Source organism: Aythya ferina, assembly GCF_964211825.1.
Source record: "Aythya ferina genome assembly, chromosome: 9".
Taxonomy (NCBI): Eukaryota; Metazoa; Chordata; class Aves; order Anseriformes; family Anatidae; genus Aythya; species Aythya ferina.
Window position 1 is genome coordinate 2,285,822 of NC_140305.1, and position 18,598 is coordinate 2,304,419.

The 18,598-nt window shown below is 38.2% G+C and overlaps 1 protein-coding gene across 1 annotated transcript in view; it reads left to right on the plus strand.

Moving 5' to 3' along the window:
• LOC311441537 (uncharacterized protein) overlaps positions 1–18,598 on the plus strand; it is a 340,215-nt gene that overhangs the window by 304,125 nt on the left and 17,492 nt on the right. Inside the window, exon 24 of the mRNA XM_084529789.1 lies at positions 9,096–9,189. Coding sequence (XP_084385915.1) covers positions 9,096–9,189 — 94 coding nt within the window. The remainder of the gene's footprint in view (positions 1–9,095; positions 9,190–18,598) is intronic.

Consider the following 18,598-nt stretch of genomic DNA (forward strand, 5'->3'; position numbering starts at 1 on the left):
TGCACCGCAGTCCTGCAGGACAGAAAACCTGCTCTTGCCAGTACAGTGCTCACATACAGCACGCTTGCATAGGCTGTTACATTCCAAGGAAAGAGTGAGCCTTGTCAACAACAAGATGCATGCCATTCCTGGACTGAAAATCTGCAGCAGGAAAATTCCTGGGCAGCTGGAAATCCCCTGGCAACTCGAGATCACATGCATGCAGCCTTCCAGCAATTCTGAAAGAAAATAAGGAGAAAAGAAAACTGCTGGTCAGAGTAAGGCTAGAGCTGGGCTGCTCAGAGCTGACCCAGGCAAGAATTTGGTCTTTGGAAATGGGTGTTACCATAGATCAACAAACAGAACCGACAAAGGGTTGAGCATACGTTGGGGTAAGGATAATAACAAACACACCAAGAAACCCAAGAACAAATTAAGCCAATAGAAACAAGCAAAGCAAAAATATGTAGACCTATACACAGTCAGTCTGGGGAAAGATAATATTTACAACAGACATTCAGTTTCTTTTCTGTGATTTCAAATTTCAGGAAACAAACACTGCTTTGGCAGTGTCACTGTGCATGTTCAGTGCAAGGTGTTTAGAAAGTATGCATGCTCTTTGGAAAGTTGCCATTCATGTTGCGATGGGGAAGAAAAAAAGCACAAAACCATATGTAAGAGGAAGGCCTTGAAATTGGCTCTGTTTATCCATCTCTACATGGCACTGCCACTAGTAAACTTCTTCAGCCTGGGTGCATTGACATGCACAGGCAGGGACACTGAGCAACAGGGGACAGGGGAAGCAGCTGAGCTATGAGGAGACAAATTCAGAGCAGATTTCTGGTTGCAGGGGAGATTGTGTGAGGAACAGGGATTTTGCCTCCTAGGAAGGAAGTTTTGTTCTGTCAGGAGACTTCTACATTATGATCCAGAAATGGGATCCTAGGCATACAAGGTTTAGTTGTTGTATTACAGCCCAAAAATGTGATATGCAATGCAAATTTCAGAAAACTATGTCCCTCATTCTTATTGGACAGCTCCAATAAAAGTGTGAATGAAGAATGCCATGTATCTTCCCTGTTTTAATATACAGTATAATGAAATAGCTCTAGAGCTCAGGACACAAATGGAGCTTTAGATTAGCTGTCAACAATGTCATATCCATATTAATAATGTCCAATTCATGCCTGGGGCTGACACTTTCTTATTTTTATTCACAAATTCCATTTAATAACAGCAATAAGTCATTCTAGACAGTGCATTTCTAAGGGATTTTTGCACTTCTCAGGTGGTTAAAGTCACTTGACCTTCGGCCTCATGCCTTGAAAACTCCCTAAGAGATGTGCTAAATTGCCCAGAAATGCATTGCCTGTCATGTCTTGTTGCTTAATTAAGGGCCAACCTAGATGGCCTATAAGGACTGCCCTTAAGTAATTACTAATTGATTTCCTACTCAAGAAAAATGAATAAATTCCACAGCAGCAACACTGTCACATGGCATTTACTCAAATTTATACTCCTCCAATAGAGAATGAAAAGCACACAGGGACTGAGAGTACTGAGGGCAGAAACATCTTTACAGTGACTAACCCTTGCTCCCAGAGTGTCATGTCTCATTGGCTGCAGCCTCAGCTCTTAGCCCTTTGCTTGTGTTGAGACAAAAACATTGCTTGAAAATCAGAGTTTTTAGGAACTTTGAAAGGTCTAGTTTTCCATCTGTATTTATCTGTTTTGAAAGATGGTTAATCTTGGTTACAACCAAAGAATCATAGAAAGAATGATAAATTGCCACCTGCTACTGAAAGGATAATAAAAAGAATTATAGTCTGTGGAAATAGCCAGGGGGAAACACATTTCAAAATTCTTCCATGAAGAAAGGAGGTGGGATTTACATAGGAATATGAGAGGTTCTTCCAGCTTTTGTTACCAAACTGTTTATTAGAGTGCATGAAATAGACTTTCTGGATTTGTTGCATTTTCTGGCTAAGGCTGAAAATGATCCGAAAAACTATTGGTATCTTCTGGTTTTATAAAATGATGACAATGATTTGGGCTTCATCAGAAATCTGGAACATGAATATGAAGATTTTTAAGTAACGAGCAAAATGAATACTATGCTTTAAATAAATGTATATATAACAAGATTTATTAATTTCTTATTACCATGAGCCAGAGTGCATTTGTATATTATCCTACTGAAACAGTTTTTGCATGCTACAAAACAAGACATATGAAGAGTGGCTGAGGGAACTGGGGCTGTTTAGTTTTGAGAAAAGGAGTGAGGGGAGATCTCATTGCTCTCTACAACTACCTGAAATGAGGTTGCAGCAAAGAGGGTATTGGTCTTTTTCCTCAGGTGACAAGTAATGGGATGCAAGGCAGTAGCCTCATCAGGTTTCACCAGGGCAGGTTAAGGCTGGACATATATCACAAAGAACTTCACAGAAAGGGTGGAGTCAGGCATTGGAACAGGCTGCCCACAGAAGTGATGGAGTCACCATCCCTGGAGGTATTTAAAAGACATGTGGATGTGGTGCTTAGGGACATGGTTTAGTGATAGACGGTAGTGTTAGGTTGATGGTTGGACTCGATGGTCTTAAGGGTCTTTTCCACCCTAAATTATTCTGTGCTGACTTCTCAGTTACATTAGCAGTTTACACATCACAAAATACTCTAAGTAAAAAAGAGAACCATTTCCTTTACATTTCCTTTACAAACAGTGGGTGAAACCAGGCCCCAGTGGAGTCAGACAGTATTTCTGTTCACTTCAGTGAGGCCAAGATTTTACTCCAATAAACATGAATAACACAAAATGCTTAGCTGCTTTATTATTCATATATTTTAATATGTAAAATATTACAGAATTAGTCTATGCAAAACTGCAAATATTATGGATAGCCAGGACGTGTCACATAAGTACACCTTCTTGTCATTAAGTTTATGCAATTGATTGCTATTTATTTCAACATATTGTACTAACCATTTGAAAATATCAAGAGTTGGATAAATGAAATAAATATGATAATCAACAGCCATTCCTTAAGCCTTATGGTTTGAAATGGAGATAAATAGCAAGCTATGAAGGGCTGCTTAACCCTACCTGAATAAAACCACAGATTTGAAATGCAGAATCAAATCAAACAACTGCCCTTTCGATCAAGCCTCTCTGTACTTTGCATAAAAACGACATCCTCTCTTATTTCTGCAATTGATACAATTCTGGAACAATGTGGTTTAGCAACCTGGCTGCCAATAACGTATGTAGACGTATACATTGTAAGCTCATTTTTTTTGTGTTATAGCATATTTACGTCTGCATATGGGCAGCAATGGACTGTGCATTAATGGTGTTGGTTGGTTTGTTATTGTTTGTGATTTATTTTCAGAAGCCCAGAGCTTAGCTAGAGATTTACCGTGTTAACATCATCTTAACTGATGCCAATATTTGTGCATCATTTTGGTGTAACAGCAAAGCATATTTCCTTAAAAATAAGGGCACAGGAAAGCAGATATTTCTGATTCCTGGATGTGCCTAGTTTCTTGCAGCTGAAAAGGCCTTCGCTGTCATCACGTTCTGTGCAATGATTTTTGTGTTTTTCTGTAACATTTTTCTCCCTACACATGTGCGTTTTATATCCTCTTCATGTTGGTATAGCATGAAGTCTTATGTGGAATTCAGCTAAAAGGAACTTTTGGATGAACTGCCTGGGATTTGTTCAGATCTGTTAAAGTAATGGGGGAAAGCACAAAAGGATAAAGAAAAGAAAGGCCTTAATCTTTGTTCCATGAGTGATAAAGCAGCATCACATGGGTGAAAATTGGCCTGACCTTCACCCACATGATGCTGCTTCTGCCTCAGCCACTCTTTCTTTGCTCTGATTAAGTGAAGATAGCCTCTTTCTCTGCAAGGAAAAGTCAAAGAACAAAAAGAAAAAAATAATCCTGTCTTAACTATAAAAGGTTTATTTTTTTTAATCACAGTTGGGCTCATACAAGCTGGTTTCTAATCTTATTTTTTTTTTTAAGCTAAAAAAGTGCCTTTTTAGAATTTCTTTGTCTCAGTTTCTTTAGGACCCTCCTCCCTCCCCCCCCCGCCCTTGAAACCTCAGGGCCTAGATCTTAACTTGCTTCCCTTGGATGTGCTTTGTTGTTCATCTTCACTTTTACATGATAGCTGTTTGACTTAAATGGGTTGTTCGCCAAAGGATTGCCCCTTAGGGAATGGAAAAACTGGAGGGAGGGAGAGGAAAGGCAGTACTCAGCTGGCTTAAATGGCATGTACAGTATATCTATTGGCAGGGTATTGCCAATGTTCTGAGGATACTTTTATTGCTCAGCTTTTACCACTGGATGCCATCCACCAAATGAGACATGGTTTTATGTATCAGGTTATCCATGTTCATATAGACAAGAGAACTTCACTGCAACACTGTTGTCAAACTCCTGTGACTAATATTTTTAACAGCATGATATTTAAAATTTGATAAGGATATAATAAGTCATTCTCAAGATATTCAACATTCTCTGAGAGCAGGTAATGTCTTCAAAGGTTTCAGAAGGGGCCCATTGAAATCAGTCTCTCTTTTATACCCATACTGCATAGCCCATTTTTGGTTGCAGTATCATGGCAGGATGAAAATACATTTTTAATTGAATATTAAACTACTAAAAATCAGTTAAACTCAAGGTTATGTCGGTGTTCATATGTACATATCTGTTTGAACAGAATCTGGCTGGGAAACCTGGCTGAGATCCAGTGGATTACTGGCTAAGTCCACAAGCTAGCTTCAATTTCCACTGGTCATTTTTTCCCCCAGGAGCTAAGAATATATGATGCTGTGCAACATAATGGAATGTCACTGTAATGTATAGTATCTGTTATTGTATTACATATCTGAGGTAGGGAATGAGGAAAGACCTCCTCAGCTTACCTTCAAAACACAGGCGTCAGATAGCTTTTAGCTGGAAACACTCTGTACTCTGTATTACTTAGACACTATATTACAGATGGGAAAATTACTTAATAAGTTCACTGTAGTTTCTGAAACTGAAATTGGACATACATGTGTGAATACTACTAGCATGCAGTAAGCACAGTGTGACTACTGCTGATTAATCAGTGTTGGAAACAATGAACACCAATTCACTTTTAGACATTTTGTTTAGACATCTTGTAGCAGCTATAATTTAGAAGAACAACAATTTAGAACTTGCTTAAAGTAATACTGCTTCTAATTTTGATATGTGAATACAGCGGCACTAATAATATCTCTTCCTCTTTGGCAGTGGTTTCAGAAGCATCAGCATGAGTTGTTTTCTGGCCTTGATAGATATTAGCTAGCTATATACATCCTTGCATGCACAGCTGAATTGTTTGATTATTTTTTTGTGATATAGCTGATATTCACAGGACCTAGTTTTTATGTGCAATAATACTGGTCATACCATCTAAGAGTGTGTCCCTCTTTGTTTTCCCAAGTAAACTCTACCACAGTGCCCACACAGAGTACCACACAAAATGTTGTGGTACTATATGTTCAGCAACAGTTAGAATTTAGACTCTGATTCAAAGCCCATTGAAGTAAATGAAAAGACTCCTATTGACTTCAGTGTGCTTTGGCTCCAGCACTTGATTCTTTATTTAAAACTTGCAACGATTATTCAGTGGAAGAGGCAAATAGTCTGAGCTTTGGTTGCTGCAATCCTCTTGGTAAAAATAAAATTAATTACGTAAGGAGATGTTTTTAAGGGAAAAATATAATTTGTATCAATTTATAGGAAATTTAAATTACTCTAATATCTAATAACATACATCGACACACATGTATGAACATGTAAGGAGATTCATATATAATAAAAACACGTACTTTCTCACACACGCCACCCATACACATACAAATCATATTAAGAATTTAAGATATGAACCTCTAGGGTTTGTTTCATTGGCCCAAACAGGAGTGTCCAGTGCCCTCTGAGGTGCAATGTGGTATCTGAGGCATGCAAGTGGGGATGTCAAACATGACAGAGGGGCTGTAAGAGCCATATTTTCTTCTGGGATGGCAGTAGGAGGCCTCATGGCATCCCCAGGTCTTGTCAGATGGCATCAGGGTCCTACATCATTGGGACAAATCAAGGGAACTCTTATCGTCAGTACTTAATAACCAAGAGAGATAATCAAGACTCTGTATATTTTCTCCAGTCATCTTACAGGATTGTTTTTAAGCTTGGGATTTGACAAACCAACTGGTTTTAATTTTGTGGCTCGAATCACTATTTCATTAACAAGAGGATGGTATTCATGATGGCATATAAAATATTGATGCGATAGGCTAAATTTAAAAATATGGAACATACTGAAAAACACGTTAAAAAAAAATAAATCAAGAATATGTTTTTATTTAAGCCACTAAGAATAATTTTAAAATACAGTTTTGGTTGAATTGTATGGTTCTCTCAGATTTTCTCAGTACCACAGCATTGCTTTTGCATGCCCATAAAAGCTCATGTTATGCAAAAATGGTATCACCCTGGTCAGTGAGGAAGGAAGGTAGTTTGGGAAATTTGCTTGCTAGTTAGTAGCTATTGACAGGTCTAATCTGAAGCCTTCCTCACCATCAGATAATAACAAGGACCAGTACCTTCATTTATTTAAAATAGCCTGAACTAGATATCATATCTTACTGAAAATGCATATTTCTGCATATTAAATTGCTCTACACACAGGACATTTTGTATGATTTTTTTTTTTTCAGTTCATGGCAGCTGCATCAAACAAGCTTGAAAGGGTCTATTATGGTCTATCGGGTCAGAAATTGCTCTCCCCCTCCCGTTACCCCCGGCTTTTTTATTTTTTATTTTTTTTTTTGTGAAGAAGTACTTAGTTACAGTGAATTGGTAACACAATATCCACACTATAATATGCATATTGTGCATGGCAAAAGGCGAATAATTTTTAATCCCCATTTAAATTAAAAGTATGAATACTTACTGTATTCAGCAGACCTGAAGTGTTTTACCAGTACATACTTAAGATATATCCAGTGTGTTTGTGTGAAAGACCAAAAAGTTGTGTGCTTTATTTATGCAATTTATTGAACAAAAGTAAGATTTAGAGCTCATTTGAATATTTGTTTATTCCCACTTTATTATTAACATGTAATCACCATTGAAATGTAGCTTAGGAAATTTATAAATGAAAATCTACATCCAAGCAACACTGAGAAGAAGGGTGTGGAATCAATATATCCATCATACAAGAAATTCTCTGGTGTGACATACGTTTGGCTCTGAAAGATGTCTCATACTTCTTGGAGGGGCCATTTCTGGCTCTGTCATTTACACTAGGAGTCCCTTCTCGGAGAAAACAAGAACAAATTGACAAATAATGCAAGACTTTATAAATGTCAGAAATCAGGTTATGATTTTTTTTCTTTGCTGTTATCCCTTTGCTGTCAAATTCAGTCTCTCTCACATTTGATAACTTTTTTCTTATAGTTTTGTAAGAGAAGGAAAGTCCATTAGGCAGGAGGGAGTTCTGGCAGAAGAAGAAACTACCAGATGTGGGTAACACTGGTGACTGCTGTAGAGTGTCACCACTGTCCTCCTTCTTCTTCTTACAGTCCCTATTTTCCAGAGATAGCCTTTAACTTTAACTGCTTTTTCTCACAGATATTTTTTTTTTTCCGATAACGTATATAAATATCATTCTTCCTTCTCATAATTGTCTAGTGATCTACATGTAGTACATATAATATGTGGACTCACTTTCATCTGCAAAGCCTGAAAATATTGTTCATTATGTTTTGTGTGCCAGAATAGATCAGAATTACTCCCAGAAGGGTATGTGTTTAAACTGGCAAAGAAAAATGATTGACATCTACCATAAGTACTTCTGTCAAAGCTTTGGCATGTTATCAGTTTGCAGAACTATTCTAATGAACAGTGTCCATACTCACCAGATGTGGTATCAAGAATATGCCAGATACTTGTAAAATTCTGCTACAATCTTAACACCACATGTGTAAAATACAAACAGGTTAGGGCTACAAATTCTGCTAGAGAAATTCATTTAGTTAAGGAGTTGAGCCTAAAGGGTCAGAGAATGTAAATAATTCCAGGCAGGAGCCTACCCTCTTGGCTAGTTTCAGGGAATGTGGATTATTGTCTCTATCCTCAAACACTAAACTGTCTTGTATAAATTTTCAGCTTTAGTACTGATGCAGGCAGAAGTAGGAAATGCTTAACTTAAAATAAGGCTTTATCTCTGTATTTGAGAAATAATAATAACAACAGCAATAATAACAACCAGCATTGAATATTCCTGTTTAGCCTTTTATTCCCAAATGCCCATTTCTAGTTCATAAACAGTATTATTTTCAGAGAGTACAAAAACAAACACCGAAACAAAGTCTATCACAAACACAGTTGAGAGAGGATTGAATTCTTTCAAACTCTCAAAACACTAAGAGCTTGGCAGAAGTTGTTACCAATGCCTTTTGCTCCCAGTTTTGGAAGAACTGTCCTACAGAGAGCTTGCTAAATTCACCAGCACATGGTAGGCCTTTAGGCTGGGTTCACATCTGCTCAGACTACCTGAAGTCAGCAAAGCAGGTAGAGGATATTGGTGAATAGGATCTTGGGTTCCTTGAGTTCCTCCTGTGACTCCAGCAGGTATCCAAATTAGTGTCCAAACTTTTTCCTCAGCTACCTATCATGGCATTCAGATATTCATCTATGAAGTTCTAAGGCTCTAAATACTAAACACATTAGTATGTGTGCCAAAATTACAAACACAGAGGTTGGTAGATATGCATGCTAATCATTTCTAGTTATGCATGAAGTTAATTTACAGAAACAGATTTACATTATTTTAATGGCAATCTTTACAAATAAGATTCAATGATTTCAGTTTGGTTTTGATGCCTTTTTATGTTTTGCTTGGTTTTAGATATGTATTAATTTGCTTTATCAATAACATGAAAAATTAATGGAGCTCTTATTAAGGTTATAAGTACCTCAGAGGAGTCATCACTTGTCATCTTTTGTTTTATTACTATGCTTAAAACAAAGTTGTGTTGTTATCACTGGCAAAATAATGACTTCTGTTTCCCTGGCAGATTTCACATTGCTTTTCTACCCCTGCTCCTGGAGTGGAGCAATGGGAAGCTGTCCTTCGGAATGACACAGAAGCACTTGCAGAGCAGCACAAAGGTAAGGATGGTACACAAGTAGCCTCCCTGCCTGGCACGTCTGAGGCATCCCAACCCTTTCCTCGGACACCCAGCAGGCAGGCACTCGTGCCGTGTGCCAGCTTGCAAGCTCCCCAGGATTTCTCTGCAAGGCACCAACCTCCCACTGCCCCCTGTGACTCCTCCATCCCCTGCCATGGGACACTGCCAACCCTGGCTGTACTTGGCCCCATCTCTTCCTGAGCTTAGCTGGACTCAGTTCATTGGCCTGAAACAGTGAAATAAAGGGAATTTTCCCCTTAAGAGGTCTAATCCTTCAGATTTCACAAAGGCAATTTTCCTGGTGATTTCAACAGAAGATGTATCTGAGGATCAATGGCAGGATAATACCCATTTGAAATATAAGTGGTCAGCAGCATCAGATCATATGGTTGGTGAGAAAAGGCTGAAAGAAAAATGATGGCAGCGCAAAAGTATCCATTCCTACCTTCAATGTTTTCATTTCAGAGTGTTTATTAAGCAATGAAGAGAGTCTCCCTCTGCTTAATGTAATTTAGTGACAATTCTTTGGAAAGGAGAAAGGATCCTTTCACAGCTGTATCAACAATATCTTCTCTCTTAAAAAAAAAAAAAAAAAAAAAAAAAGCAGCTGACTTGACATGTCAAGCATCACATATTTGGCCATGGAAGCAAAGCATAAGCCAGGCTGGCCAATAGCACAGACTTGGAACAATGCCACTGAAAAGTTGGTCTGTAAACTGATGCTACCTTACTTCTTGGATTCTAGAAGAACTTGCTGAGATTTAACAGCAACAGAGAACTACCACATTCCTGGTAGATATTTCTTTTCTTGTTACATGAGATCCATGCACAATGTGAAAAGAGCAGATGAACATCAGGTTTACATCACCACCGATATGTGAATGATTGATCACCCATTAAATCACATACAGAGCTGGTAACAGCACACAGGGTAGCGTTAAAGTAAAATGTTTGATATTCTTTACTCTAATTAAACATGGAAATAATACGATGCAGTCTGTATTGTAAATGTTATTGCAGATTATAGACCTAAAGGAGAGGTGTTATGCCACCTTTATAGCCTCAAGTTCCTGGAGGCTGTGACTTAGAGCTGCCTCAGGGCTGCCCTAAATTACACCAGTTGGTAATGACTCCCAAAGGGCTGCTATGCATCCAGTGGTTGCTGGAGTGTAAAGTACTTTGGCTATGCCAGAAGCCCATCATTTCACAATGGAGGCTGAGAGCAGCTGGCATAGTGCTTGGAGGAAATCCCCAAGTAGTGGTTTAAGACATTTTTTGAACACTTTTTTGTCATGAAAGTGATATAAAATAAAGGCCAGATTTCACAAACACACAGGGGCTTTTTCTTTTCTATTTAAGCATCTGTAGTCATGAGTTGATAAACTTGGAGACAAGGGTTTCTATTGGATTTCAGAGCAGGTATCAACCCAATATTGCCTCAGCTTGGCAGTGTTCCAGCTCTCTGCCCTGGCCCTGGTTCCCTGCACAGTAACACTGCCTGTGCAGTGCAGCATCACTGGCTGTCAAAGGCATACTCCTGATTTACATCTGTGTTAGTGAAAGGAGAACTGGATTCCCCCCTGTAAATGCTAGTTTTTCAGGTCAGTTTCATATTCTGTTCTTCAGTGGAGCTGCCAAAGATAAAAATTGAGTTTCCATGTGTAGAAGATCTTTTCATAAATGTATATGTGGCTCATTCAAAAGCTCAGCCCATCCAGGCAAATGGAATGACGTATGCACTGTTTTTTTCTGTGCAGTGTGTGGGTGGGCTGACCATTCTTACACAAATATCTCAAATGTTAAAAAGTCTTGTAGGAAATTATGGCTCAATATTGGCAGTTTGGGAATGCAGTTTTAATGTGAACATCTTTAGGACGCTCACTTAAGAGCATCCTGAAAACAATAACTGACTGCTGGCAGCAGAAACTCACAACTCACAAGCTCAACTGATGCTGTCCGAAAATCAGCTGATAGTATTTTCAAACCTCTCAGGCAACAAGCCACTGCTTATGATTTTACTAGAAATTCCAGGAAACATAGTCAAAAATAAAGTAATTGACAGAAATATCACAGCTAGGAAGTATACAAACCCTCCAGGCACCCATAGAAAGTGTTGGTTTCATTCTTTGATAAATTTACCAGGGAAAAGTAATTATCAATTCTGTCTGAAAGATAGCTTTAATTTTTTTTTTTTTTTAAATGTCAGTGAACCCCAGTAACATCAAGGTGAAGAATGATTGTGTGGATTGTGTAGGTGAAATGTTTCTGGATATGAATTCATAAAGGACTCACTTTCAGTTTATGTGGAGAAAGGTGAGCATACGTGTAAGGATGAGAGCTGAGCTCTAACCACCCTAAAGGGAAGAAAACCATAGCATCCCATTCTCTTCCACTTAATCCTTTGAGCTAGAGCTGGCTAGCAGATCTACATAAGGTGTCAAAGGATAAAAAGGAGGACTGATGAAAGAAACACTGGATCTTGTCTGTTCCCTGACTGTGCATCCTTCTGTGCAGAAGAAGGATGGTCTGGCTCTTCTGTCCTCTCCTTGCAGTGCTTGGATAGTATTGAGGAAAGATATTTAGTGCCCATGCTCACAGATGGTCACATGAAGAATTCCCAAAAGAGGCTGAGGAAAGTGAATCAGCAAATCGTAGAATGAATCATAATAAAATGATCAGAAAGGGAGATCATCTGGCCCATCATTCCGCCTGAAGGCAGGACTGACTTCAGCTAAGTAAATTTTGATAACCATCTGTCACTATTTTTTGAACTATTAAATTATTTTTAATAGTTGTAACACCTGTTATTATCCTCTAAGCAATCCATTCCTGTGTTTAACTATTATTTCTGCACCCTAGGATGACAATGTTAGCCTAGAACTAACATGAGCCAAATACTGGAGGTCCATCACTTACTATACTCACTTCTTTCACTAGATCCTTTCTGGAGTTTGGAGGGAAGTCTGACTAAAATTAAATGGCTTCTACCTTACATATCAAAGGATTTGGGCCATAATTTCAGTTTATTTCAATGGTGTAAATTTGGCAGAACTCCTTGGATGGCAAAGGTTTTATTTTGTATTTCCACAGGAGCTGAAATACAGTACCTGAGAACAGAAAAATCTTTTGCTATAGTGTAAAAGCAAATGATTTCACCTCCACTGCACTTTTAAAATTTGTTCTGAAGGTAGAAAGATAGGGATGGATAAATATGTAATTAAAGAGAGCTAAAGGAGAGACAGAACAAATACCATTATTTTTGCTATAGTTTTTGAGAAAGCTAACGTAGAGGTGCAGAAAATAAGTTACAGTGATGCACTTCACTTAGCATGGGAGTTCATGCAGTGCAAAGAGCTTAATGTGTGCAGCTGAGCTGGGCCTAATGGGCATCAGTTATCTGTGGAAATGGAGTCTGTTAGAGGGAGCCTGGCTACTGTACCCATCTGAGATGGCTACTGGGATTTTTAACACACTAGTGACCTTTTCTTACTCATTTTGCTGAATTTTCAGCCATAGTCTGCCCAGTCCACCCAGCCCTGAATTGTGTATCCAGAGCCCATTGACGAGGGTGTTGTGAGAAGCAGAACGGTGAAGAGGAAGGGTCTGCAAAGGTGAAACAGGTCTGGGGGAGCCCATCCCCAGAAATCCACTTGAGGGTAGCCCTACCACTGTACCACTGACCACTTCAGCTCACGTCAGTTTTGCAGATAGTACTTAGCAGTAGAATATTAAGTGAAGTTAATATACTCCACTACCTTCATTGCCCTTTTAAGACATCAAGCATAGGACAGCACATCTTGCTCTCACCAGAAGCAGAGACTTCTGGAGCTCTGGTAAGGCTTACATGTGTGGAAGAAGTCTCCCTGTGTTTTGTTGCCTGCACTGCCCATGCATGTAAAGGCCAAACAGAGTGTCAGGTCACCTCTGTGGAGCCAGGGAGAGTTTTAAAGTCTTCCCTCTTGAGAAAGACAAATAAAAACAAAAACAAAAAACACATTCTACTTACAAAAAAGCACTGTGAAACCTAGCATAATTCATCATAAACTAGATGGATCTAGATGGATCCAGTTTAATAAGATTCTTGTTTATTAGTTATATGTCTCATAAATCTCCTGGCATATTAGGAAGCTATGGATAATTATAAGTAACTAAATACAGAAGTTCACATAGCAAAAATTTATTACCTGTTATTGCTGTTCCTTGACCATTTTGGTCGTCACATGCTGGGTATGTTTAGACAAAAAGGCAGATTCTCCAGCATGGTATTAAAGAAATTTAATAGAATTGTTGCTGTCTTTGTTTTCATTATACAGCAAATTATTGCTCTGCAAGGTTTAAGTAAGTCTAGCTGGACGGAGTAAAAGTAGCAAATACCAAGTCGTATTACTCCTTAGGGTTGCTACTGTGGTGTAGTAGCCTAATAGCTCTGAGTTTCGGAATCCTGACAAGTCACTAAAGCTGTGATCAAACATGAAAAGAAATACAGTTTTGTTCCAGACCATTTAGACCAAAAGCATTGTTTACTTTTTTATGTTGTTGTTGTTGTTGTTGTTGTTGTTGTTATTATTATTATTATTATTATATTTCATTTTAAAATGGTGGATTTCTCATCAAATAAGATCATCTTCTTTCGTAGTTAGGTCAACATTTGATGTTATGCATGCATAAATGTTTTTGTGCAAAGACAGACTATTTTTTTTCAATAAAATTTAACTCTGCTTTACAGATGAAAGTGGATCCTAAAGGCTTTGTTTAACCAACAAAACTCAAACCCATTGCAATTTTAATGACATATAGGCAAGTGGAGTATTTACAGTGGGCTAAATCCTGACACAGGTGAGCAGGAGGAAGATCCAGGAGGCAAACTTGGAGTCTTGATGGTTAGAAAGAGAGAGCCCTTCCGAAAATCACAAGTACACAGAAGTCATTGGGAAGGCTGTTTCCATGGGAAGGTAGGCTCAGCCTACCTTTTAGGGTCATATTGTTAGACAGACTTTTATATTTGTGTTTGATCTCCAAATAAACCAGATATGGCCTGGGTCATCTCCGATCTGAAGAGCCACACTGACTTAGGCTGGTTGAGCATCTGACGTTGTCTGTTTACAGGCAGTGGATATATACACATACTTGTCCTCATCCTGTGTTTACAGCTGATACAGATGAAGTTTCAGTATCACCAGGTATAAGGGAGAACTGTTGGGGGAGGCATTTGGGGGAGATTGTGGGAAAAACTGTTTGCCAGTCTGACTGAAGGAGAGATGCTGTTATTTTCCCATGAGACCTGCAAAAGGCTACTTGGAAAGTGCAGTGATTTTTGACAAATTGTCAAAATCTTTGAGGTGGCTCTGATGCTGTCAGAGCATTTTTCTCTCACCTCACACAAAGCATTTCAACTCCTCCTATTTTAACAATTCTAACAATAAAAAATCATCAGATATTCTTTGGCTATTTTAAATGGCTATTGTTCCACTGTATTTAATCATTAAGGAACCAGAAGGGACACATTTAATTGAAAAATGTTCATTTGACCCTCTATAAACAGCAACTTGAAGCATTTTAACAGGCTCTTCAAACTGTTTGGACAGAAATAAAGCAGCATCTGGTTTGAAGCATGCTTTCATATTGTATTATTTATGTTGATAGCTTAAGTTCTTTGCTGTGCATTGTTATTTATGACAATTGAATGTAGGACATTTTTGATTCAGCAGAGTGCTTTCATTCTACAGCATGGGAATAAAACAATCAAAGCTGAGGTGAATTGACTGATTTCATTTAGAAAGTAGATTCCAGCAAGCCTATTAGTGTTAGAGTAGAAAGGAGGGGGAAGGAAAAGATGGAGCAGGTAACTAAGAGACACAAATTAAAAAGGGTGAGAAATCTGGGAAAGATTCTTGCAGATGGTATAGCCTATATGAGAAATTTCCAGGACTCGCTAAAGCCATGGGAAGAAGTTGCAGGAATTTGTTAAAACAAAAAGGTGAGACTTTTTTTATAGATGCTTTTTTATTTTTATTTTTATTTTTATTTTTATTTATGTATTTTTTTCCTAGGGAACTTGCAAGAAAACATTGATGCTTCAATCCTCTCACTGCCTTAGGCAATAAAAAATCCCAAACTACATGCATGTATTTAAAATATTTTAATTTTATTTTCTATATTAATTCAGTCATAAACAAATCAAATTGTGCTTGTTATAAATCTAAAATAATTCTAATGCCAATGTAACCAGAAACACAGTTTGTACCAAGATTAGTTTCTGCATTGCAGTGAAAAATACGTAACTGGAAATAATGCATTGGTTGTGTCAGTGACAGCAGAAATGTTCTATGGTTGAGGATGTTCTTAAAAAGGATGATCAGAACACTATTTCAGACAGACATTAACTAAATATTAAATATATCTATGTGCAATTAGCAATATATTATTATCCAGTGTATATTAGCCCAGATATTAAATATATGAATAAATACATTAACAGACCTCCTAATGTTGATCTCATTTTATTGTAAGGAGCGAATGATAAACTGCTCAAGAGTGAAGTTTATGATTTTTAAAAACAAGTTCAAAGTATTTATTTGGTTAGAACTGAGTGCAAGGATAGTCATGTTCTAAGGAAATCTGTTTTCTAAATATTATAAAGAAGTTTTTAAGGGACAGAAACAGGTTTAGAAAATTTAATAAATATTGCACATATCCAGACCAGCTGGTGAAGGCATTTATAATCACGATTCTGAGTCTTCTGTTCAATTTATTCTGTCCTGTATTTCTATTTATGGTGTAAGGTGCTGGTTTTGAAACCAGACCAGCTAGCTTGATTTGATTTCAGAGTTATTTCCTCTATACCATCTAGTAGGACTGTGGTCCTGTAACTGTAAGCAGAAGCTTGACTAGCCTTAGTGATTGCTTCCAGGCTATATGGTATTTTTTAAAAGACTTATCAGAATTCCTGACTACAGCCATGTTCAGCAATTCAATATCAGCAGTATTCCAGTCAAAGGACCAAAATACAATTAAATATTCCTATTGTAACACTGTTATATATGGTAGCATCTTCAACTTGTGGTTTGAGAAAGCTTTTTAGTCAGGGTGAATTAAACACTGTGTGTCTCCTTTGCCTGTTCTTCCCTCAAGACATGGTCTTACTGCTATTTAGTTCCTCTCAGGCTGTTTTCCTTTCATTTGCCTTATTAGTAGGTAGGTCAGTAGCTGATGCCACCTACTGTGGGCATCTAAAGGCTTTTCTTTTCTTGCCTTTTTTTCCTAAAGCTTGAAAAGTTGCCATTTTCTTTAGTAGTGATACACAAAAGATATTAAAAAATATTTAAATCTTGTCTGATTAGAAAAAAATATACACTGCACCTTTCTTTACAGGTACGTATACACCTTCCTTTATAAGCTTGTATAAATTCAGTCCCTCATTCAAGTTTCTTACGCTGACAAAAGTAACTTAAAATCCAAATGTCTTACAGATGTATGGCATATTAATTAACATCTTTCAATGTTCAGAGTTCTTTTCATCTATAATGGTCTGGTGATTTCTTTTCCTTCCTATACTCAGAAACCCCTGGAAGCTGGGGGAGGTCAGACCTTGGCTGCATTGTTAAGACACAGGGACAAACTGGCATCCATATATTGGATCTGCATTGCCTCCCTTAAGCATTTTTCCAGGACTGAGCAAATGCAGATGATACTGTATTTCTGGGTCATGCTTAGCTTAGAGGAGCATAAGGCAGTGTGTATGTGTATGTGTGCACATCTCAGTAGGAGTGAATACATTGTAAGAAAAGGCAGTTTCATTTCTATGTCAATATTTTGTGTATTTTTAAAATGGTTAGTTTCACATCTGTCCTCAAATGCTGCAATGATCAGGCATGCCCTACATGTGTCATTTTGCTTTCCAGTCTAAGGTAACTAAGAGTTTTCTGATATTCTACCATGCTTGTCTTTAACTCTCAACTCTTACTACATCCTTCCCTTTCTGTCAATCAATGGCTTTGAGAATGGTTGCACTACTGCTCTTTGTCTATATGACATCCATTTCCCTTCAAGCTACTATCTTTTTCTCTGTTGCAAAATCCTCTCTGTTTATATCTGAACCTTTCTTCCCCAACTGGCTTTCTTCTACTACTCTCAAGCATATTATGCACATTTTACTCTCTGTACAGCTCCTCTGTTACCCTACTTACCTTCTGAGTTATTTCCCCTTCTATGCAATACTCTGTAGTCATGAGTTTGCCTTCTCTTGGACCCACTGTTTTATCTGTTCCTATATCTATTTTCTGTTGGTTGCCATTGCTCCAGTTTCAGTGTTGATGTAGACATATCTACAAGTATATTGAATTGACTGTTGCAGATTTAACAGTGAGGATTTGAGGACGTACTTCATACACTTTTTGTCCCTGCTATTTAGAAAGATGTTATTGACTCCCAAGGGCTAGTGGTATTTAATGTATAGCCACATATTGGTCTTTGAACTTTATAAATGAGTTACTGAGCTTGAGTCATTGATATAAAATGACTATAGGAAGTCTCCAGATGACAATTATGAGATATTTGTAAGTGTGTATAGCTCCTTGAACTGAATTTGCAGGTGTTGGAACCACAAGGTGCTCCACATCTAATTCATTTACTTGACTTTGTAGAACAATTGTGGCCATTTCAAATCTGCATAATTGAATTCTCTCCTTGTTTTGCTAGTTCTCTTGCACCACAAACTCTGGAAAATATCTACTTCATTCAGTACAGATGCCCAGTGGTGTGTGGCCTCTGGACGACTTTCACAGTCATAATCATCTGTCTTGGATGTCTGTTGTGGTTTAACCCGGCCGGCAGCTAAACACCAGACAGCTGTTCGCTCACCCTCCCCCCTCCTCTCTGGGATGGGGGAGAGAAATGGGAAAGTGAAGCCTCTGAGTTGAGATAAAGACAGTTTATTAAGACAGGAAAATAGCATCAACAACAACAACAATAATAATAATGATAATAGTACTACTACTAATAATGTGTACAAAACAAGTGATGCACAATGTAATTGCTCACCACCCACTGACCAATGCCCAGACTATCCCCGAGCAGCCGGCCCCCCACCCTGGCTAGCCACCCCTATATATTGTTTAGCATGATGTCAGGTGGTATGGAATACCCCTTTGGCCAGTTTGGGTCAGCTGTCCTCCCAGCTCTTGCTGCACCCCCAGCCTGCCCGCTGGCAGGAGAGAGCAAGAAGCCGAAAAGTCCTTGGCTTAGTGTAAGCACTGTGCTGCAACAATTAAAACATCAGCATGTTATCAGCACCCTTCTCACCCTAATCCAAGACATAGCGCCCTACCAGCTACTAGGAGGAAAATTAACTGTATTTCTAACTGAAACCAGGACAATGTCAAACACACCTA